Source organism: Marmota monax, unplaced genomic scaffold (assembly GCF_021218885.2).
Source record: "Marmota monax isolate L192 unplaced genomic scaffold, Marmota_monax_Labrador192_F-V1.1 WCK01_AAM20220418_F8-fsc00001, whole genome shotgun sequence".
NCBI lineage: Eukaryota > Metazoa > Chordata > Mammalia > Rodentia > Sciuridae > Marmota > Marmota monax.
The window spans coordinates 46718061-46741080 of record NW_026693777.1 but is presented as its reverse complement, the minus strand read 5'-3'; the positions used below and the strand labels follow the sequence as shown (position 1 = coordinate 46741080).

Here is a 23020-nt window from a genome sequence, read left to right as displayed (position 1 = left end):
ACTCACACCTTTTGCGGTTCTGGCCGGAGCTGACACCCGTACAGAGGCGAGACTGAGGACCCTGAAGAAGGGCGAAGAGCGTGCCGCGGGGAAGGCTGAAGATCCGGAGCGCTGGAGTAACGGACTGAAGACAGGAAACAGAGTAGAGAACTATAGATTCCAAGAAGAAATAAAACGTCTGTCACCGACGGGGGCCCTAAACTAAGAGGTTGGACCCCCTCTAGCTCTCATCCTTCATTGCGGAGGGAGTGAGTGGGCTATTGTTCCTGGGCTCCCAGCTCATTAGCCTCTTTACCTTCCCTATCACCTCTGGAGAAGCAGTATGGGGAGATTGGGGGTAGGGGATTCCAGTCTTTGAGTTAGGGCTCTGGAAGGTTGGGTTGTTCTGCCTGTAACTAACATGTCCCAGAGGACTCACACCTGGATGGTTTCCGAGGTCGAGGTTAGCTCTTCGATGGGGTGAAAAGTGAAGAACAGCTTCAGTGCCTTCATAGTTGCAAGTTATTCTGTAAAGAATGAGGGTCCTCCTTGATGCTTCTAGAAGTTTTGCTCCAGAAGGGGAAACTGCTGGAACTTCTACAGTATCTGCTGTAGGAGAGTGAATGTCCCTCACATACCACTTCCCGTTCCCAGACTGCAAGGTCAGTATGCTCCGAGCAAGTCCAGAGGCACTAGTGCTCCTGGGAGCTCTGCTGTCGGGACTCCTGGATCCAGCCAGTAAGTATCGGGTTTCTCTAGCTGCGAGGTGTTACCCAGGGGGGTGTGAGAAGGAAGAAGTGCAGGCAAAGCGGCTTCCAGTAGCTGGAATATGGAGTCAGATCTCTGTCCAGGCCAGCTGGATGGGATACCCAGGACATCGCAAGTATCGCCCCTTGAATCCCGTTGGGGAGCTTGGCGACATGGCCAAGCCAGTCGGGTCCTGGAGAGGTCACTGGAAAGCTAGTGCTGAGAATGCTCTCTGTGCCCACAGGCGGCCAGGACGCACCCTCACTGCCTTGGGAAGTGCAGCGTTTTGATGGTTGGTTCAACAATCTGAGGCACCACCAGCGTGGTGCTGCTGGTAAGTCCTGGGGCCCAGGTGGGTGGAGCGCAGGGGCGCAGCAGCCCCTGTGAGAAAAAGCAGTGCAGTGTTGGAAGCGGGACACGCGCCACACTTATGCACTGCTGGGATCAGGAGACCCAGGGGAGATGGGATCCTATCAGTACAGGTGGAAGTTTGAGGGAGGCGAAAGGCAGAAAAGGAGAGAGAGAGAGAGAGAGAGAGAGAGAGAGAGAGAGAGAGAGAGAGAGAGAGAGAGAGAGAGAGAGAAAAGGAAAAAAAATGGTTGTAGTAGAAGGGGGTCTGAGTGTTTTGACAGAGCCCGGTTCCCTGCGTTTTGCAGGGTCTAGGCTGCAGCGTCTAGTACCTGCCAATTACGCTGACGGGGTATATCAGGCTCTGGAGGAGCCGCTGTTGCCCAACCCGCGCAGGCTAAGCAACGCAGCAACACAGGGCAGAGCCGGCCTGGCATCGCTCCGCAACCGCACAGTGCTGGGGGTATTCTTTGGTGAGTGCAAACACCAACAAAAACCCGCTGGGGTTAACCGGGAGCTCTGCCTGGGGAGAAGGTCCCCGGTACAAGTCGGAAGGAGACCCGAGATTCCTACTTTGTCTCCCACCTTACCCTACCCGCAACATTTGAGTCTGCCTTCATCTTGGAAGTATTCGGGGTGACGATGCAGGGATACTTGTTTCCCTGATCTTTCTTTTAATCCTACCCTAAACACATTAGCACCATTGGACCCCATTATAGCTCTAAGAACTGAGTCCTTCGCTACCGCTTTCCTCCCCAGATGATGATAACTACTTTGCCACTAGAGGGTGGGGACTGACTTGGGAAATCACTTATATTAATCATTTCATTTGGTTCACGCAAAAACATTGGGAAAGGATACTGTATTTTCATTGACGTATTAGAAAATTGAGGCTCCCTAGGGCTAAGCCTCAAAACTGACGGCAGAGCTTGCTTTCCGACTTGTGACTTAATTCTTTTAGCTCCTGAGAACCCTTGGAGGACTCCCTGGTCGTGGGTAGGGCGGGAGAGTACAGTTTAACTCACTTGTTTGGCCCCACGCTCCCAGGTTACCACGTGCTGTCAGACCTGGTGAGTGTGGAAATGCCCGGCTGTCCCGCTGAATTCCTCAATATCCACATCCCGCCCGGAGACCCCGTGTTCGATCCAGACCAGCGGGGGAACGTGGTGATACCCTTCCAGAGGAGCCGCTGGGACCCGGAGACCGGGCGTAGCCCCAGCAATCCCCGGGACCTGGTGAGGCCAGCCAGGCTGCCAGCTGAATGGCTGGATCTAGGGCAGGGGAAGCCTCCCATTCCGTCACCCTCAGGTCTTTCCTTGCTCATCTCTACTCCCTGATTCTTGCTCGTCCACCCTGTCCCCCGTAGACCAACCAGGTGACCGGCTGGCTGGACGGCAGCGCCATCTATGGCTCCTCTCATTCCTGGAGCGATGCTCTGAGGAGCTTCTCTGGAGGACAGCTGGCGTCAGGGCCCGACCCCGCCTTCCCCCGGGACTCGCAGGACCCGCTGCTCATGTGGACGGCGCCCGACCCCGCTACCGGGCAGCGCGGATCCCAGGGATTGTACGGTGAGGTTGCGGGGGCCCGCGCAAGGGTGCTAGGTGGAGCTGTCGGGGCGCCCGCGGTTGGTGGGAGCCAGGGCGGGCCGGGGTTTGTGAGTTTCGGCTCCCTGAGGTCACTTAGCGCCTTGTCTCCTGGTGTGCACCCCCCATGTCTATGCAGCCTTCGGAGCCCAGCGAGGAAACCGGGAGCCCTTCCTGCAGGCTCTGGGCCTGCTCTGGTTCCGCTACCACAATTTGTGCGCGCAGAGGCTGGCCCAGGAGCACCCGCACTGGGGGGACGAGGAGCTGTTCCAGCATGCACGCAAGAAGGTCATCGCCACCTACCAGGTCAGCAGAACCTCTCATTCGGCTGCCCACCCACGTGAAAGTCCACTGGAGATTCTGCTTCCTGGCACAGTTTTTCACCCTGCGACCACCCTCACCCAGAAATGCTGCTTTCCTGGAGGCTCCTCTTCTTTGGGAGCTAATGTCTAGTAAAAGCCCCTATCAATGATAAGGAGGCCCAGTGCTACTTACAGGAGAGATTTTGCTTGTGATTATTTTTACCGACTCTCCCACCCCCATTTCTCGTTCCTTGTGGGGCACAGGCCAGGTACTTCTCCTGTTTGCGTTGCCTCTCCAGGGACTGCCCCTGCTGAGTCTTCAGCTCTGCACCTGTTTTCCTTGGGCTCAGCTCTCTGGTGGCCCCACCAGATCCAAAACGCACCTCTCCTCTCTCCTCTCTCAGAATATCGCTCTGTATGAGTGGCTGCCCAGTTTCCTGCAGCAAACGCCCCCGGAGTATGCAGGTGAAGGAATTGGGGAATACCTGGGCTGAAGAATTGTGGGGAAAAGAAAATAGGTACAGGCATGTGGTTGGAGGATGAGGGGGTAAGGATCCTATCTCCTTTGTGACCGGTTTCCTTCAGGATACCGTCCTTTCACGGACCCCAGCATCTCCCCTGAGTTCGTTGTGGCCTCTGAGCAGTTCTTCTCCACCATGGTGCCCCCTGGTGTCTACATGAGGTGAGGGAGCATTGGCATTGGGAGCAGCACAGTTCCCTGGCAAGAGGTGCTAAATGAGCAGTCTTCTGGGCCTGGGACCTTTCACACACCTCCACTTTTCACTGAGGAAGAGAAGCAGAATTTGGGAGCCTGACACAGGACCCTGTGGTGGGAGGTTTGGTCTTAGGGAAATCTCCCCAGCTTTCCTAATGACAGAATTTCGGCTGCTGAGTGTAGGATTTGTCCAGCAGTTGGGTCACCCTCCTTCCTCCCAGCCCTGGGCAGACAGAGCTCATTCTGTCTTCAGTAAAGATATATTGCCAAATCCTTGCTATGCTCAATGAAGTTAATGGGACATCCTTCCATACTGGCCAACCCCCACTGAGTCCACTCACCTGATTCAACCCCATCTTAGCTTCTGACCTGAATTTCCTTAACTTGCTCTTGATTCCCCATTTCAGAAATTCCAGTTGTCATTTTCGGAAGGTCGTGAACAATGGTTTTGGCAGTTCTCCAGCTCTCAGGGTCTGCAACAGCTATTGGACTCGTGAGGTCAGCTTGGGGTTAAGGAGAGTATGGTGGGTGGGAGACAATCTTCATCCATTTAGAAAAAAAAAACAATTTCAGTTTTCGGGTGTTGCTGCTTCAGTTTGGTGGAAGGTGAAGGGCAGAGAAAAATTATTTTGGGATAATTGCTCAAGAGAATCTGGGAGTACTGAGCACAGTGGCATATACCTGTAATCCCAGCTACTTGGAGGCTGAGGCAGGAGGATCACCTTGAGTCCAGGAGTTCAAGGCCATCCTGGGCAACATATTAAGAACCTATCTCAGAGAAGGAGGGAGGGAGAGAGGGGGGGAGAGAGAGAGAGACAGACAGACAGAGACTCTGACTGCAACTGACCAAGGGCCTTTAGAGTGCTGCAGTGGTCCAGGGTGAAGACTTTTGGGAAGGGGCTCTGTAGTCTATTTTGAGTGTATTATTTACTTCCAGAACCCCAATCTGAACAGCGTCCAGGAGGTGAATCAGCTGCTGCTGGGAATGGCGTCCCAGATTTCAGAACTGGAGGACAGGATAGTAATTGAAGACCTGAGGGGTAAGCTCAGATCCAGAAGGGATAGGGGCTAGAGGCCAGGGAGACTAGGGATCAACAGGTAGACCTACAGTAGCCATAGGGCAGAAACATAGATACACATGCAGACTTCAAATAGTCATTAGAAGAAAACAAACATTGAGCATTTTTCTTAGTTTTGGGTTGCTTTTATTTTAAATTAATTATATCTGAGTATGGGGACAGGGATGGTACCACAATCTTTTGGTGTTTAGTTAGGTCTCTAACGGTTTTAATCCAGCCCTGTCTTGAAGTTAGGGAGGAATAGGGCAGGGAATTTTCCATTTCGTGTCTAGAAACATCTTGAGTCTTAGAGGAAGGCTTTTATCAGAAAAACTGCCTTGATCACACATGGTGACATTGGCCCCACATCAAGTCAAGATTAGTATGAACACAGACTTCATATAGGAGACTGCTGGAGCCTGGGGTTGGAGAGAGGGTTCAACAGCCAGATGTAGGCTGCAGGGAAAAGAAGGACTGGGAGAACTGAGTGTGTGGTCTTGTCTCTCCTCAGATTATTGGCCTGGCCCTGGCAAATTCTCCCGCACGGATTATGTGGCCAGCAGCATCCAACGTGGCCGAGACATGGGGCTACCCAGCTATACCCAGGCCCTGTTAGCCTTGGGATTGGAGGCCCCAAAGAATTGGAGTGGCCTCAATCCCAATGTGGACCCTAAGGTCAGGAGTAGTAATAATAATAATAGCAGCTAAAGCTTTCCTGTGGCAATACTGTTCCAAATTCTTTATATAAGCTATTCATTTAATCCACATAAGAATATTTTAATGTCTATACTATCAATGTTCCCATTATAATGGTGAGTTCTAGAGGCATGATTTAAATTCAGCCATTTGACTCCAGAATATGGTCCTTGCTACTACCCTGTACCACTGGGGAAGAATGGCCCCTCCGTGGGGTACTATAGTCCTTTTCCTTCAGGGTCCTACCTCATTAGGTTGGTGGCCATGAAACTGCTAATTATAGTGGCCAGGCAGTCTGAGTAGTAATGGTATGGTCCTCAAGTTCCTGACAAGGGTCTTACCATGGCTAGGGACACATTGGTCCTCCCACCAGACTGTGACCACCTGATGGGGGCTGCCTAGGAACAGGAACCTCTTTCCAGGCCTGAGTAGCAGGCAGCTTCTGGGGTTCTGTGTCTGAGGGATGGGGCAAGAGTGGTTACCCTTTCCAATATAGCACACACACACATACATACACACACGTTATTTCCAGGTGTTGCAGGCCACAGCTGCCCTATACAACCAGGACCTGTCTCGGCTAGAGCTACTCCTGGGTGGGCTCCTAGAGAGTTATGGGGACCCTGGACCTCTGTTCAGTAACATCGTTCTCAGCCAGTTCGTGCGGCTACGGGATGGCGACCGCTATTGGTTTGAGAACACTAGGAATGGGTAAGGCCTGCCCGGGGCCCACCTCATACTCCATGTTGGCCTGGCCTTAGAATGCTCCCATAGGCCCTTGATTCCCAGTTGGCCTACCACACCATTTCCATTCCCTTCGGGTTTATTTTCTTTTCTGGGTCCTTGAGCCTGGGTTGCTGGAGGCCTGCATTCCCTTCCCACCCAACTCCATCTTTCCCCAACTCAGGTTGTTCACCAAGGAAGAGATTGCAGGCATCAGAAACACCACCCTGAGGGATGTGCTGGTAGCCGTCACCAACGTGGACCCCAGTGTCCTACAGCCCAATGTCTTTGTCTGGCATAATGGTCAGTGGCCCTGGAGAACACAAGTGAAAGTAGCCAGAGAAGGATCCAGATTGTGGGGGAGAATCACTCGGTGCAGTCCAGGGTTGGACTGAGAGGTCTATATTAGGCTGGTCCCCATAGAGTAGACAGGACTGCTAGGAGGACTGCACCCTGCAGTCAAGCTATTTGGATGCAGAGAAATGGGACGTGGAAGGGATCTTTCAGAGGAAACAAGTTTTAAAGAAGTGGGCCTGGGGAGGGTGGAGGACACCTGGGTCCTTTCCAAGAGGAGAAGGAGACCTGCCCAAGGAGTATGACCCTTGGACTTTGAGGTCTTCATGCCCTCTTCCCCAGGCTCACCTTGCCCGCAGCCCCAGCAGCTCACAACCAAGGGCCTGCCCCGCTGTGCACCCCTTACCGTGCTTGACTACTTCAAGGGCAGTGGTCCTGGTTATGGCCTCATCATTGTGGCTCTCTGCTGCTTTCCACTAGGTGAGCTTTTTGGCCCCTCCCTATTTCTCTTCGTCTGGCCCCCTCTTCCCCACAGACTGGCCCATCCCCTCATTACCTGTTGACCTACAGGGCTAGCTCCTGGGCACAGTTTGAGGCCATGCTCAAAGGCTCTTAGGAAAGTAGGGGCAGCACCCTCTTTACCCACTGAAGCTGTAGTTGAAGGGTTCTCCTCCCCACTGACCTCTTCTGATTCCTGTCAGTGAGTTTGGTTATCTCTGGGATGGTGGCTCATTTGCGGAACCAAGAGCGCAAGAAACTACAAAAGAAAGGCAAAGAGAGTGTGGAGATAGAAGCAGTCAAAGATGGAGTGACAGGTGAGATGAGGCTGAAGGAAATAAAGGAAGATGGGAGGATGGGAGGCCTGAGACAAAGAACCAAGTTACAAAGTGGGGCAAAAAAACAGGCTTTAGGGTATCTGCTCAGATTTGTAGAGCAGTATAGGCCTAAGGATGTCTGCTTAATTACTGCCAAATCATCCCTTCCCTAGCAATGGAGTGGCCAGGCCCCAAGGAGAAGAGCTGTCCCATCACCATCCAGCTGCTTCCAGACAGGTGCCTACAGGTCCTTGACAGACGTCTCACTGTGCTCCGCACCATCCAGCTGCAGCCCTTGCAGCAAGTCAACCTCATCCTGTCCAGCAACCGTGGGTGCCGCACTCTGCTGCTCAAGATCCCCAAGGAGTATGACCTGGTACAGCTTGTCCTGCCTCCCTGACCTGGGCTGCTTTTGCACATCTCTCCTCTCATAAGCAAGTCCTCTCAGGCCACCTCATCCTCAACTACAGAGATCACCTGTAAAGGGCTATGCTGGGAACAGGGACTCCTTTCAGAGGCCCCAGACTCAACTTTACCCCTTAGGCCATTCACTTGGTTCAGCCCAGATAGACCGGGAAGAGCTTTTCTCTCCTTCCTTCAACCCGGTGTCCTTCAAGGAGAGGCTGGACAGGAAACTTGAACTCCCAAGTGTGGCAGGGTCTTTCTTTCACCCAGGTGCTGCTATTTACCAGTGAAGAGGAGCGGGGTGTCTTTGTGCAGCAACTGCAAGGCCTCTGTATGTTCTGGGCTCTGGACCTCCACGTGGCTGAGATGGGAGAGAGTGAGCTGTTCAGGAAGGCTGTGACCAAGCAGCAGCGTGGGCGTATCCTGGAGATCTTCTTCAGACACCTTTTTGCTCAGGTGCCATGCCTTGTGCCTTTGGAGATGGGCCCAGACCAGGGGATGGGGCCAACCTAGGCTGGATAGGACCCCACTTGAGTGGACTAGCTTCCACTCTTTGGGCTGGAGACAGACATCCTTGTTTGGATCTCAGCTGAGCTGCTTACATGCTACATGATCATAGACAAGTTACATTATTTTAGATCTGTATCTCTACTTCTTCACCTCTGAAAGAGTGATTAAAATTGTATCCATCCCACTCTGGTGGTGTTGTGAGGATCCAGTGAAATAGTTTACATGGCATGCTCTCAGAGGTTGGCCCCTGGACCGGCAGCATCAACCTCACCTGGGAACTTGTTAGAAATGAAAATTCTCAGGCCCCTCTCCAAAGAAACTGAAGGAAGCACTCTGGGGGTGGGACCCAGCAGTCTGTGTTTTAATAAGCTCTCCTGATCCTTGGGCTAGCTCAATTTTGGAAAACACTGTTCTATATGTAGTGCTTAGCTGATGTGCTTGGTAAGTCATAGGTGTTTAAAAAAATGGAAGTTACATGTAACTTTTAAACTCTTTGCACATGGGCAGAGACAAAATCATAGGTACATGGCAGCCCTATCTGAACTGGCATGAAAGCATAGCCCCAGTCTCTTCCTGCCTGTTCACCCTGTCTGTGATTAACATCTGTCCCCAGCATAGGCTCTTTCAGTTTCCATTTCCCAACTTTACCACTCACCCCTGCTCTCCACTTTCCTTCTGTCATCACCACCCTCATCATATGGTGCTTGATTCCAGGGAGAAGTGGGCAGGATGCTAGAGATTCAGTCCTCACCCCCACCATAGGAGAGCAGAGGCTCAAGTCAATATATCTAAGCATCTAGGCTCAGCCTTTCTGAAATGTACCCTGGGGAAATGTGAACAGTCACTGAACTGCTTCCAGTCCAGGCCTTATGCCCTTCTCTCCCTTCCTCTGCTGTTGCCCAAGTGCAGGTGCTGGACATCAACCAGGCAGATGCAGGGACCCTGCCCCTGGACTCATCCCAGAAGGTGCGGCAGGCCCTGACCTGTGAGCTGAGCAGGGCTGAGTTTGCCGAGTCCCTGGGCCTCAAGCCCCAGGACATGTTTGTGGAGTCCATGTTCTCTCTGGCTGACAAGGATGGTAATGGCTACCTGTCCTTCCGGGAGTTCCTGGACATCCTGGTGGTCTTCATGAAAGGTAGGAGGCCAGGGACAGAAGGCCATCTGAGTTATCGAAGGTCTCTACATGGGGAGGTGGTTTGCATCTCCCTGTCTCCCCCAGGCTCCCCGGAAGATAAATCCCGCCTGATGTTCACCATGTATGATCTGGATGGGAATGGCTTCCTCTCCAAGGATGAATTCTTCACCATGATGCGGTACGAGGTGGGCCCTTCCAATCCTGAGACGTCCTGGACATTTTAAACAGAAAAACAGGTCAGGTCAGAGGAGGGCAGGAGAGGCAGCTAGCTGGCCATCTATGTTGAAAGGTGACCTGGACACTGCATGCTAGATTCTTAGAACACCCGGCTTCAAAGGTTTACCTGCCTCAAGCAGGGTCTATACCTGCACTGTCAACAGCAGCCAGGAAAGTCTCCCTACTTTTAAACGACATGCAAATAAACAAGCCAAAAAAAAAAAAAACAACTAATACCAATATGAACAACAACAGAAGACTATTTAATCCCTTTAGATGCCTTTGGGTCTCTGTAAACTCTTTTACCACATAACCAAAACTGCTTTACACAACGAAATAATGCAAGGATGACCTTGGTCACTCTCTAATATCAATCACCACAATAGGAGAAGAAACAATAGGAAAGTTCCTCTATATTTGAACCCTTCTTTCTTCCTGTTTCTTAAGCCATTTCTGGTTTTGGTGTGTTGATAAAGACCAGCTTTGAGTATCATCGATTTCTCATTTCTGAAGATAATACCTTGCCATAGGGTGAGACTCATCTCTCTGTGTTCCTTGTTGAATAGGCTTCCTCCACACAGAGATTGACACATAGCAAGCATTCCACACATGGTTAACTAAATAAGACAAAGTGAAATAAGTAAATGAATAAATAGCATAAATACAGCAGCCTAGATTCTTGTAATAATTCTTTTGTTTTGTTTTGTTTTTGCAGGGGGGCTGGTTTCTGGGGATTGAACACAGGGCACTCGACCACTAAGCCACATTGTCAGCCCTAGTTTGTATTTTATTTTCTTTAGAGACAGGGTCTCACTGAGTTGTTAGTGCCTCGCCATTACTGAGGCTGGCTTTGAACTCACAATCCTCCTGCCTCAGCTTCTCGAGCCGCTGGGATTACAGGCATGTGCCACTGTGCCTGGCAGATCTTGTAACAATTCTATTCTCTTTCACTCTTTTCTTTCTTTAAGCATGCCCCTTACCTGCCAAATTCCAGATACCCCAACTAGATGTAGGCTTCTCAAAGCTAATTTCAGTCTGTACCTCCCTTGTGTGTCATTGCCAGCCCAGCCCTCAGTGCTTCACACAGCTCCTAGGAATGCAGGAGAAGGCCCTGATCACCGAGGGCTGAGTTCCCACTTTCTTGCCCTGTAACTCAGTATGGTTCTTGCTGAGCCTCAGTGAGATGATGCTTTTTAATGTGATGGCAGTTCTTGCCATGTAGCCCAGGTCTTTTTCTGGTGGATTTGCACATTCTCGCCTGGTTGGTTTTTGTCCCAAAGCACAACCTAAGGAAAGAGTTTGGCCACTGTAGCTACCACTTGGGTGCTGTCAGATTAGGTGTGGAGACACACCTGCCTGTGCCCTAGAGTGTTGCCCTAGGAAGCAGTAGCCATCACAGCTATATCTCCCCACCCTACTGTCTGGTGCCTTCACTGGAACGTCAAAGTGGGAGCCCAGGGGTAGCTATGGGAAGTGGCAGAAAGCTCATCATGAGACAGGGCTGTGGCACACAATGGATATGTCCACGCACTAAGTGGATATTTATTCCCAGTGGTAGATGCCCTCTGGTTCAAAGGCTGCTTTTTCTTACTAGTCAAGGTCACTTTCAATTCTGTTCTATATTTTGAACACCCTAACCACATTAGTGTCAATTTCAGGCCAGATGAGCATCTTCTCAGGGCCATTTCCCAGGTCACTTGTAGTACACCTTAGGTAATCTTGAGCTGCCTCACCCTGCACCTGTCCAAGTCTGACCTCATTGGACTGACCTCTGTCTCTGGTCCTCCACAGGTCCTTCATTGAGATCTCCAACAACTGCCTGTCCAAGGCACAGCTGGCTGAGGTGGTGGAGTCCATGTTTCGAGAGTCTGGCTTCCAGGACAAGGAGGAGCTAACATGGGAAGACTTTCACTTCATGCTTCGGGACCATGACAATGAGCTTCGCTTCACACAGCTCTGTGTCAAAGGTGGAGGTGGAGGTATGTGAGTGTGTAAGGAATTGTTGGAGTTAGGAAATGGCAGTCTTCAAAATAAGAACTCATGGTGGACAGTACCTAGGTCTTATTCTTCTGAGTCCTTGGTGCCTTCTGAGCCAGGCACATGTATTCAGGGCATCATATATGGATATACAAGTTGTATACTGCATGAAGATGCTTACTGAGGCCAAGGGGCAACTGAAATCCAGCAACACACTGCTAAAGCCACAGGCATTGACCTGAGGTGTATCTGGCCAGTGAAGGAAGCACTATTTTTTTTTTTTTTTACACAAAGGACATACAGGATTGCATCTGCCCAGAGGCTCCCTCTTTTTCTGATAGCACAAAGTTGCCACATTGTCTTCCCAATGTACTGCGGGTGCTTTATGTGGAAAGAGAGCAGAGCAGGGTCAGATATGACTAAGTCACCAGCAAGTGCCTTGGTAGCCTTTGCAGAGGGATGGGGAGGAGAGGTCAGTCTTCCACCCTCCATCACCCCACTGCCCTCATGGGAAACCCAGTCCAGCCTCTGTTCTCCTTTCCAGGTGTTGGAGATATCTTTAAACAAAACATCAACTGTCGAGTCTCATTCATCACTCGGAATCCTAGGAAATGGTAAACAGGAATAAGGAACAGGGAGGTCTCCTTAACTAGGTCTCCTGCAGAGAATGAAGGAAGTAGGGCTGGCCAATCAATCCCCAGGGTCAGATATTTGCCCTCTGAAAGTAGTTCTTATCACCATGGTCAGCTTCAGCCCAAATTACAGCTTCCTCCCACACCCCATACTGCTCAGGACTTTGTCTCTCTTCCTGCCACTCCAGGCTGGAGTCATCCTACAGAACAGATGAGAAGACTATAGTCATTCTCCCCTTGCTCCCTGGTTTGCCTCTGCCCCAAGCTTTGAACTGACAGTTTCTTCTCCTGGGTATTAAGACACAGGCTCCATTTTCTTTTTTTCAGCTCCTGCTCCCAGGAACCGGGACTCCCTGCTTCAGAAGCTCCAGAGTTGGGAGGCTCTGGGATAAAGAAGAGGTTTGGCAAAAAGTGAGTGTTTTCTGGATCTCTGGGGCCAAAAAGACATGAAGAGAAGTCTCAGGGCCTCTGGGTCCTGCCCACATCTCCTTGACTAAAAGGGATCATTCTGAGGCTCATTCCACTTATCCCACTAGATGACTGGGGCTAGAGTGTCAATCTCTATACCCGTTCTTCAGGCAAGGGCCCTGGCTCAGAAGCAACACCAAGATGGTAGTAAGGGGTCACCTGACTCCTGACTCCTTGGGCACAGTGGTGGGCCTGTATAGGGAGCAGGACAGGGGAAGGACAAAAGAAAGAGGAGAAGGAAGAAGAGGTAGAGTTATGGAGAAACAGAAGAGGGGATGGATAGAGCAAGTGAAGATGGAAGTAGAGTTGGGGGAGTGGGAGGCTGCCTTTCTTCCTTTGTCCATCCTGACCCTGGTTCTCATAGGCACTGAGGGAAGGCCAGGGTACTCCTCTCTCACCAGCACCCTGCCTCCCACCGGTACAGGGTGGTGGGGTCCTCTCCCCAGCTGTACACAGAGGCACTACAGGAGAAGATGCCACGAGGCCTCCTGGCCCAGAAGCTGCAGCAATTCAAGCGCTTTGTGGAGAACTATCGGCGCCATATTGTTTGCATCACAGTTTTCTCAGCCATCTGTGTGGGCCTGTTTGCAGAGCGTGCCTACTGTAAGAGCTTCAGGCTGTGGGCAGTGGGCAGGGAGCAGGCCCTGCCCCTCAGGGAGGAATGGAGAGCCCTCTGGTTGTTCTTCCTGGTCCTCAGTGCCTGGATGGAAGAGGCCAAGTGTTCTGACTTGGGCTCATGACCATGCATCTTGGGCCATGCTGATCTACCCATCTCTGGCCCCAGACTATGCCTTTGCCTCACCACCCACGGACATTGAAGAGACCACCTATGTGGGCATCATCCTGTCACGAGGAACAGCAGCCAGCATCTCCTTCATGTATTCCTACATACTGCTAACTATGTGTCGCAACCTCATCACCTTCCTGAGAGAGACCTTCCTCAATCGATACGTGCCCTTTGATGCTGCTGTGGACTTCCATCGTTGGATTGCCATGGGTGCTGTTATCCTGGCCAGTATGTGGCTCCTGGCCTTCTCCCCTTTGTTTCATCCCCATAGGTCTAGTTTGGGGGGAAACAGTGAGAAGGCTGGAGCTCTTTATACCTCTCTCTCTCCTCTGGTGCTGTCTCTCCCACTCTGGACTAAAGGTAGAGTCAGCCCTGGCTGGCATCTCTCTCTGATATTGTCTTTTTCAGTTTTGCACAGTGCTGGCCACGCGGTCAATATCTACATCTTCTCAATCAGCCCTCTCAGCCTGATGGCCTGTGTATTCCCCAACGTCTTTGTGAATGATGGGTCAGTTCTGGGGAAGGTGCTCCCTGGGTCTCCTGGGTGGGCTGGAAGGTGTAATAGAAAAGAGATAGCCAAAGATCCTCAGATTCTCACTGAGTGAAGATGCAAAGTTATCCCACTGAGGGAAACTGAAAGGTGATTTCCTTGCCTTAAGGAAGCTGACTATGATTGGCCAGGAAAGATGTTTAGAAGATGATTGGATACTCTTTGTGCATGTACTTGACACACAGCTTGCCATTTCCGCTTACCATCTATTCATTGGGCAAACATTTATGGACCATGTCCTGGGTATCCAGCCAGGTGCCAAAGAGTAGGGATGTTAAGATACATGTAATCATTCTACACATACTTACTGAGAATTTACTGTGTGCCTGGTATAGCTGTAAACCTAGGGATAGAGTGGTGAACAAAACATAAATCTAGGGGCTGGGGTTGTGGCTCAGTGGTTGAGCGCTTGCCTGGCATGTGTGAGGCCCTGGGTTCGATCCTTACCACCACATATAAGTAAAGAAATAAAGTAAAAAATCCACTGGCAACTAACAAAATTTAAAACAAAAACAAAAACATAAATCTCTGTCTTTATGGATACAAAATAATGAACCGAGCACTCAAGGAAACAAGAATCAACTGCAGTAAGAGAATTTAGGATAACATGGGAGGAAAATTTGCTGAGCGTGCAAAGGGTAGAACTGGGGGAGGCTGGGTGCCATGTTCCTTGGAAGAATCGCTTGAGATATACTAATTGTCATCTAGGTGGAGGCCTAGTAACCTCAGCAGTCAGGGCCAGCAGGAACAGTTAGACTGTGTATGACAGCGGTGGAGCCCCTCCTGCCTCAGTGTATCTCAGAGGCTCAATGTGTCTTTGCCCCACAGGTCTAAGCTTCCTCAGAAGTACTACTGGTGGTTCTTTGAGACAGTTCCAGGTAGGGACTGGGGCTCTATATGGGATCTGGGGATTCTGTCTGAGGGCTTCTACTTTTGCCTCCATTTCCTTATATACACATGGGTCTTTACTGGCCACTGGTTCATTTTCTAGCCTGCTGCACAAGCCCCGGCTCTAGCCTCTCCAGGCAGGCCATTCTAAGGATGAGAGAGGAAGGAGGGCAGAATGGGGAATATTCTGTGTCTATTTTCAGCCCAGGCTGAGATACTGACTAGTCACTGAACTTGTCTTCTTGTTCTCAGGTATGACAGGGGTCCTCCTGCTCCTGATCCTGGCCATCATGTATGTCTTCGCTTCTCACCACTTCCGCCACCGCAGCTTCCGCGGCTTCTGGCTGACCCACCACCTTTATGTCCTGCTTTATGCCCTGGTGAGGGATTCTCTGGGCAGCAACAGGCATGGAGGAGAGTACTCAGGATGGGAGTGGCAGTAAAGGATGGAGCTGGGAAATTAGATCCAAGATCTCAGACTGAGACCCTGAGATCTGAAACCCAGACTCAAGTATTTGCAGCCCCATCTACCCTGGTGCCTGGGAGGGAAGTAACCGGGCAAGAGGCGGGGTGCAGGGTGGGGACCTGACTAGGCTTGAGGTATACTAACTGGCCCTGTCTGCAGCTCATCATCCATGGCAGCTACGCTCTGATCCAGCTGCCCAGTTTCCACATCTACTTCCTGGTCCCAGCAATTATCTATGGGGGAGACAAGCTGGTGAGCCTGAGCCGGAAGAAGGTGGAGATCAGCGTGGTGAAAGTGGAACTGCTGCCTTCAGGTACCAGCCCAGCTTGACTCCAGCTCCCCAATACAGGAGAAGCACACTAGTCCTTCTGATCCCCATCATCATTTCTGATACCCACTTTGGGATTCCTGAAGCTTTCCTGATAGAAATGCAGCCTCAGAAAGGGCTGTGCTTATCTCCAAAAGAGACTTGCAGACAATGAGAAGTGACTATGGGAAAAGATGCCTGAAAGAGAAGCAGAGGGGTTTAAGAATGAGAATAACCCCCACATGTGTGGCCTGGGTGCAGAAGTACAGGGCAGGGAACCATATGTCCTCTTAGAACAGCACCTTCAGAGACAGCCAAATGGCCCTGATTGCCAGCCTGTTATTGAGGGTCAGGGTTAGCCTAAGTGAGGATTCATATTACCGTGGAGGGTGGTGGATGATGATATTAGGTGTCCCAGGTTGTCTAACCTTCAAGACTCATACTGCAAGAAAATTAATCTCATTTCAATCAAGATTATTTTAGGACCAAGTCTGGAAGTGGTGTAGGTATGCCTTTGATATGCTTCAGTATTTGCTAGCTTCCTTTTTCAATAAAGATTTATCAGACCTGAGACTCAACTGTAGCCAGGCAACAAACAGTACCCAGCTGAGATTTGGTAATAAAACACGTGGCTTTCTACTCAGCACCTTACCTTAGTGATAAAGTTTCTCGTCAAGATAAATTGGATTGAAAAATAAGTCAATTTAAAGAAAAACATTAGATAAATGATACGTAGCAGGCACGCAGACAGGACTCATCACAGTGGTTACCCTCAAATGGAGGAGGTATGATAAACACTGAGATGGTCCCTGGAGAGCCTAAGGTCCCTCCACTCCACCAGCTAGAATTCAGGGCCTGGGCCTTTGCAGGGAGAGGGCAGTGAGAGGAAGAGAGGGGCTGGAACAAGGGAGCAGAGAAGCCCAACTCTTATGTTAACCAGAAAACAGAAAAGGGAATCTTCCTACTCTCAGACACAAGAACCCATTCGCCCAGATCATGTGACCATGTAACACTCCCTGGGCCTAGGAGCATGTAGAGAACAGATACCTGTCAGTCCTCAGGTACTAGGAGCAGGCCTTATCATCTATGCCTTTTCTTGCCCATGACTTCCAGGAGTGACCCATTTGCAGTTTGAGCGGCCCCAGGACTTTGAGTACAAGTCAGGGCAGTGGGTGCGCATTGCTTGCCTGGCTCTGGGGACCAATGAATACCACCCATTCACGCTGACCTCTGCGCCCCATGAGGACACACTCAGCCTGCACATTCGGGCTGTGGGGCCCTGGACTACTCGCCTCAGGGAGATCTACTCACCCCTGACAAGCCAAGGCTGTGCCAGATACCCAAAGGTACCCATCACTGGGAACCCCACTTTGAGGCCTTTGCCATCAGTAGAAGGTCCTTGCCTTCCCTATCCTGAGAATAGGTACTCTAGACACTTGAAGGTTGGGTTGGGAGGGGGCTGGGGTGTCCCAGAAGACACTAGGTGCTCTGTCCCCATCCTTCTTCTGCTTCCTCCACCATCTGTTTCTGGTCTCAGAGCTGGAGAGTGGCTGGGCTCATCTCATCTTCCTCTTCTCTTGACAGCTGTACCTGGATGGACCATTCGGAGAGGGCCACCAGGAGTGGCATAAGTTTGAGGTGTCAGTACTAGTAGGAGGGGGCATTGGGGTCACCCCCTTTGCCTCCATCCTCAAAGACCTGATCTTTAAATCAGCCTTGGGCAACCAAATGCTCTGTAAAAAGGTGAGCGTCCCTCTCCCATTCTTCAAATGGGGAACAGGCATCCTGATTGTGTTCCAGAGTCTCAGCAGAAGAGCATGAGGGAAAGGCCCTGGCTTTTAGGTGCAAGTCTAAAAGCGTTCATACCCAATTTTCCAGCTGCTAACTGAGGGAAGGTAGGGGGATAGCCAGAAGGATCTGTCCCCAGCAGATCCTCAGAAGCCTGGCTGGGATCAGAGCTTTCTTGTATGTGGGCAGTCTGAGGCTTCCCAGCCTCTCAGGTGAAGGTCCCAGGGATGCAGGGAGCCTGAGCTGAGCTGGTCCTGAGCTCTGGCTTGTGCCCCCAGATCTACTTCATCTGGGTGACACGGACCCAGCGGCAGTTCGAGTGGCTGGCTGACATCATCAGGGAGGTAGAGGAGAATGACTGCCAGGACCTGGTGTCTGTGCACATCTACATCACCCAGCTGGCTGAGAAGTTTGACCTCAGGACCACCATGTTGGTAAGGTCAGGGCCAGCCAGGCAGACCAGGTGAGCCACCATTTGGGCTAAGAGTTGACCCTGGTGTGCCTGGCTGTGACCTTCCTCCATCCCTCCCTCCTCAGTACATCTGTGAGCGACACTTCCAGAAGGTGCTGAATCGGAGTCTGTTCACGGGCCTGCGCTCTGTCACCCACTTTGGCCGCCCCCCCTTTGAGCCCTTCTTCAACTCCCTGCAAGAGGTCCACCCACAGGTTGGTCTGACCCCTCCTTCTCTGGGACTCTGGTCGTCTTGGCCCTGAAGCATCCTGCAGCTCTATCCTGAATAGAGAATTCCACTGGACCCCAGGATGGGGTAAAGTGTTAGAGGAGGATTTCCCCCACAGCTCAAGCCTCCTCCTCAGGGCCTGGGGTAGAACTCAGGTCATTCTGGCTAAGCTGGAGAAGTTTCTTCCTCAAAGAGTGAGCATCACAAGGCTCCAGGCCTCTCCTTCTCTTTCTAATTGCCTAACAGGTGCGCAAGATTGGGGTGTTTAGCTGTGGCCCTCCTGGCATGACCAAGAATGTAGAGAAGGCCTGTCAGCTGGTCAACAGGCAGGACCGAGCCCACTTCATGCACCACTATGAGAACTTCTAAGCCCACCTCCCTGGTTCCTGCTTCCAGTATCCTGCTCTCCCTCTCTGGACCTCAGTTCCCCAACCCTGCTGGCAACTTCTCTCACAGAATCCACTCCAGGCCTTACCCAGAGAGCTAGAAGAACCCACCCCTCAATGCCCCATCTGTCCTCTGTTCTGAGAAGTTAGAGAAGCCTCCCACCCACACCTCCAGCTCAAGCCATGGCAGCATGTGAAAGCAAAGTTGGAAGGGGACAGCCTCTGCTTGTGACAACTATGGAGGTGAAAAGATACAAAATCATTTACCTCTGATAGATCCCATTTCTCTATTGCTTTGGTATTTTCTTGGCCAAACCATTTTGAAGGAAGAGAAGGTGGGTGTACCTCTGAGTGAGAATTTTCCCAGAGCTCAACTCAGAAGCTGTGATGCTTGAGAGCCTGAACAGCCCGACTGCCTCAGCTCAGCATAGGCCTTTCCCCTCCAGCTCCAAAGTGCAACCCCTCCCCCACGTGTCTCACTCCTAGAGGGTCAGGAGCCTTTAGAACACCAGGGAACAAAGATGCCTCATCAGCCCTGATGTTTGCAAAGTCAGTGATGCTGGTTGCCCTAACCCCTTGGCAGGCCCCTTTGAGCTATGGGAGTGATTCCTGAGCTCTGGGACCAAGGGAGTCTAGCCTCTCTGCCACATATCTAAGACTTTCTATCATTTCCCAATTCCAGAAGAGTTAGGTGACCAGATAACTCTAATTATAATGTGATTTCTGTCACTTTGTTTGGGTCATGCTGAATGTACTCTTTTAAGACTGTTCTCTTTCATTCACCACGATGCCTTTGTGATTCATTCATGCTGCTGTATCAGTAGTTTGATCCTTTTTATTGCTGGGTAGTATTCCATTAGAGAGATGTACCACAGTTTGTTTATCCATTCTTCTGATGATAAACCCTGAATTGTTTCTGTATTTGGGTGATGATAAATAAAGCTGCTATGAATCTTCTTATACTTATCTTTTGGTGAAAATGATGCACTCATTTCTCTTGGGATATATCTAGGAGTGGAATTGGTGAGTCATGGAGTTCTCTAGACAGTATTATTTGTAATCAGGCCATCTCCACAAACCTATCAGGTTCTTCTCCTCATTGAATTTATTCAGAGGTCAGATGTCTCTGGTTCCTATCCCTCTATATTAAAAGTATCTCTCTGACAAAGCTGAATAAACAACAGATCATGACCCAAGAGACCTAGGATTTTAGTGCCAATTTTATCTGTAAATGTTTCAGAGGGAAAAATCCCTTAATTTCCCTTTTTCTTCATTTATTCAAATGTCTGGAAGGGTATTGGGGAGTCAGATAGCAATAGTCCCAAACAATTATATTGATGAGAAAAAGTGTAGGAATATATTAATTACAACGTATGATGATTACTAGTCCATCCATTTATGAACAGCATCATGCCTCCCAGCCTCCAGCCTTCCTGCCCCTCACCAAGTATACACCAGTAACTTTATTCCCAGATCTTACCTATCAGTGTCCTCCCATGCCTTTCTAAAAACTGTTCAAAATATTTATCTGTCCCATCCTAATTCACTTGTCCTTACCAGACTGGAGAATGGTGCTAACATGGCTGTCATGTTAACATAATCCATAATCTATAACACTCTGTCCTCAGCCCTGTTCTCCCTTCCATGTTAGGGGAAGTGATCACTGATGAATGAATCTCTAGTCAACTTTTGCCCTGACTCTAGGCAATGTCAAGTGCATATCTAGCTGGACAGAGGGACATGCCACCATGATCTTGAATAGCCTCCGGTAGCACTTAGACTGCCTGACTTCAGTCCTGGCTCCATTCCCAGCCAGGCTTTAGATATTAGCCCAAAGTGTCTATTCACAACCTGGATGTACTATATAACACCATGCTGATTCCCAGAGAGCCACCAAATGAGCAGGATTAAAGTTAAGGCCTTAAAGAGATGATAGAAGTCTTTTCAGTCTGTCTGTTTGCCAGAATCCTAAACAGGTCCCATCCTTTCTGGAGCCTGAGACAGATTCTCCTTGGTCAGTCAGGAAGGCCCAGGATCAGGTAACCATCAGGCAATTCACACTTGGGTTGAGAAAACAAAGTTATTAACTGTGTAAACATGTGGGGAGAAGAAGTTATACTCTGGAAAATATGTAAACAAGGTGGTCTGAAAAAATGTCCAGAAAGCTAGGCACAGTGGCTCATGCCTGTAGTCCCAGCAGCTCAGGAGGCTGAGGCAGGAGGATTGAAAGTTCAAAGCCAGTATCAGAAATTTAGCAAGGCCCTAAGCAACTCAGTGAGACCCTGTCTCTAAACAAAAAGAGGGCTGGAGATGTGGCTCAGTGGTTAAGTGCCCTTGAGTTCAATCCCCTGTCCCTCCGCCCCCAAAAAAATGTCCAAAGAAAGAAGCTATGGGGAGGATGACTCACAGAACATATTATAGTAATAGTGTAAAAGGAAGCAAACATTCTCTACAGATGTTGGTCTCAGGCCCTGGGATAAAGCCCGACTCAACCCTGCCTCATAGGGATAGGGATGAGAATGAGATGGAGAAGAAACAGCACAACGATAGGACTGGGAATGGAGAAGATGAGGATGAGGATTAGGATAAGTGGATGGCAAGGCTTTAGGGCCAGGTGGGAAAGGAGAGTGTGAGGACCCACTGGGCTCTGTGGAGAGAAATGGAGGCCCCAACACTGTCTCTTTTTCCAACTTTACAGCCCAAACTTGTGCCCCAACCATAGAGGAGAAAGTTGACAAGACATGGCATCCTTCCTACTTAACTTGCTAAGAACTTTGAGTAAGAGGAGCCAATCCACCAGAGTATTTAAGAGCAAGGGCTCTTGAATCAAATCAGGTTTGAGTCCAGGACAGATGACCTTGAGCAAACAAAGGAAACTTGGTGCCTCTATAAAATGGGAATAACCTGAGTATCTGATTCATAGGATTTGGGAAGATCCAATGAAATAATTCAACTCAATTCAACAGGCCCAGCTTCTATGAAACTTAAATATATATTTTTTTAATTTTTGAATTTGTTCTAATTAGTTAAATATGACAGTAGGATGAATTTTGACACATTGTACACAAATGGAGCACAACTTCTCATTCCTCTGGCTGTCCATGATGCAGTCACACCAGTAGTATAATCATACATGTATATAGGGTATTAATGTCTGTCTCATTCCACTGTCCTTCCCATTCCCACAGCCCCTACCCTACCCTCACTCCCCTCTGTTCAATCCAAAATTCCTTTATTCTTCCATGCCCCCTCACCCCCTTATGGATAAGCATCCACTTATCAGAGAAAACATTCAGCCTTTAGTTTTTGGGGACTGGCTTATTTCACTTAGCATGATATTCTCTAGTTCCTTCCTATGGAACTTAAATGTTAATGGAAGCAAACAGACAATAAACAAGTTAGGAGGAGAAGATCCCCAATTCTAAGTACTTTGAAAATAATCTAATGATAGTGAGTGACTAAAGGTGGATTTTTTATTTTCTAATTGAACCCAGGGCCTCATACATACTAGGCAAGTGCTCTACTGAGCCACATCCCCAACCCAAGGGATACTCTTAAGATAAAATTATTAAGAGAAGACCCCTAAGAAGATGACAATCAGATTATAGCAATCTATGTACACAGAGCTTGCTGTGCACCCAGCCTCTTATAAGTGCTTGGAATGTATTAGCTCACTTAGTCCTTAGGACAAACTATGAAGTAGTTACTATCATTATTACCATTTTTCAGTTAAGAAAATCAAAGCACAAGAAAGTTTAAACAGTTTGCTCAAAGTTACCCATGTGAGAGGACAGATTGAATCTGCAAAGCTTACCCAAAGACCATGCCCCTTAGCTACCACTTTATCCTGTCTCTCAAAAGCAGGTTGTGAGTGTTCAGGCAAAGATAATGTATGGGCAGTCCTTAACTATATCTGGAATATTGTCATTAGTATTTTACTATGAGTAAGAGAAGTTGAGGTTCTGAAGGCAGAACTCCGTATTCTAGGAGTCTGGAAGTGTTGAGTGATGTTAAGATAATTGATCCTAGACTAGGCCTATTCCCCTTTCTGACCAGGTCCCTACTTACTCCCTCTGTGTCCCACCAGGGTCTGTCTCTATGGAGGGGGAGGAAGAGGCCTGCTCTACCCCGCAGAGACAGCACCCCCCACACCCATCATCTGAAAGTCATTCATTGCCGCCTAGCTTGGCCTGGTCTAGAATGGAAGGTGGCAGGGAGAGCAGTCTGCTGTGACCAGCACAGCCAAACCAGCAGATTCTAGTGAGAGACTATGGGAAATTAAAAAAATAAAGACTCACATAAGCAGATTTTTAAGATAACAGCTGGGATTCGGTAGAGCGCTGCTCTCAAATGGATAAGGCAGGTCTAAAGAATTATGCCAGCAATATTTATTCATATTTGTTTCATTAATCAGATTAAAGACTATGCAAGCATTATTCTTTGTATTCACGAAAGTTACAGAGTTAGCAATATTATGCAGTTTATTCCTCAGTTACATTCTATAGTTGCAATGTGCAATGTTAGGAGCTTTGTGTAGCTCTCAAGAAAGTCCATTGTTTGAAGTTACT

General features: G+C 49.5%; 1 protein-coding gene across 1 annotated transcript; it reads left to right on the top strand.

Moving 5' to 3' along the window:
* The first annotated feature begins 15 nt into the window (after positions 1 to 15).
* On the top strand, positions 16 to 19418 carry Duox2 (dual oxidase 2). Its single transcript, XM_046461002.1, has 34 exons — positions 16 to 208; positions 634 to 717; positions 971 to 1060; positions 1383 to 1547; positions 2122 to 2309; positions 2441 to 2642; positions 2797 to 2963; positions 3364 to 3424; positions 3545 to 3641; positions 4082 to 4172; positions 4612 to 4714; positions 5244 to 5407; positions 5961 to 6136; positions 6333 to 6451; positions 6785 to 6922; positions 7144 to 7257; positions 7431 to 7633; positions 7933 to 8118; positions 9082 to 9307; positions 9392 to 9485; positions 11315 to 11502; positions 12045 to 12114; positions 12460 to 12543; positions 13025 to 13203; positions 13385 to 13615; positions 13796 to 13895; positions 14766 to 14815; positions 15078 to 15205; positions 15451 to 15604; positions 16712 to 16944; positions 17183 to 17341; positions 17665 to 17820; positions 17924 to 18052; positions 18313 to 19418. Exons 2-34 carry the CDS (start codon positions 648 to 650, stop codon positions 18433 to 18435), a joined length of 4638 nt encoding a protein of 1545 aa, XP_046316958.1. The 5' UTR covers positions 16 to 208; positions 634 to 647; the 3' UTR covers positions 18436 to 19418.
* Positions 19419 to 23020: the final 3602 nt, after the last annotated feature.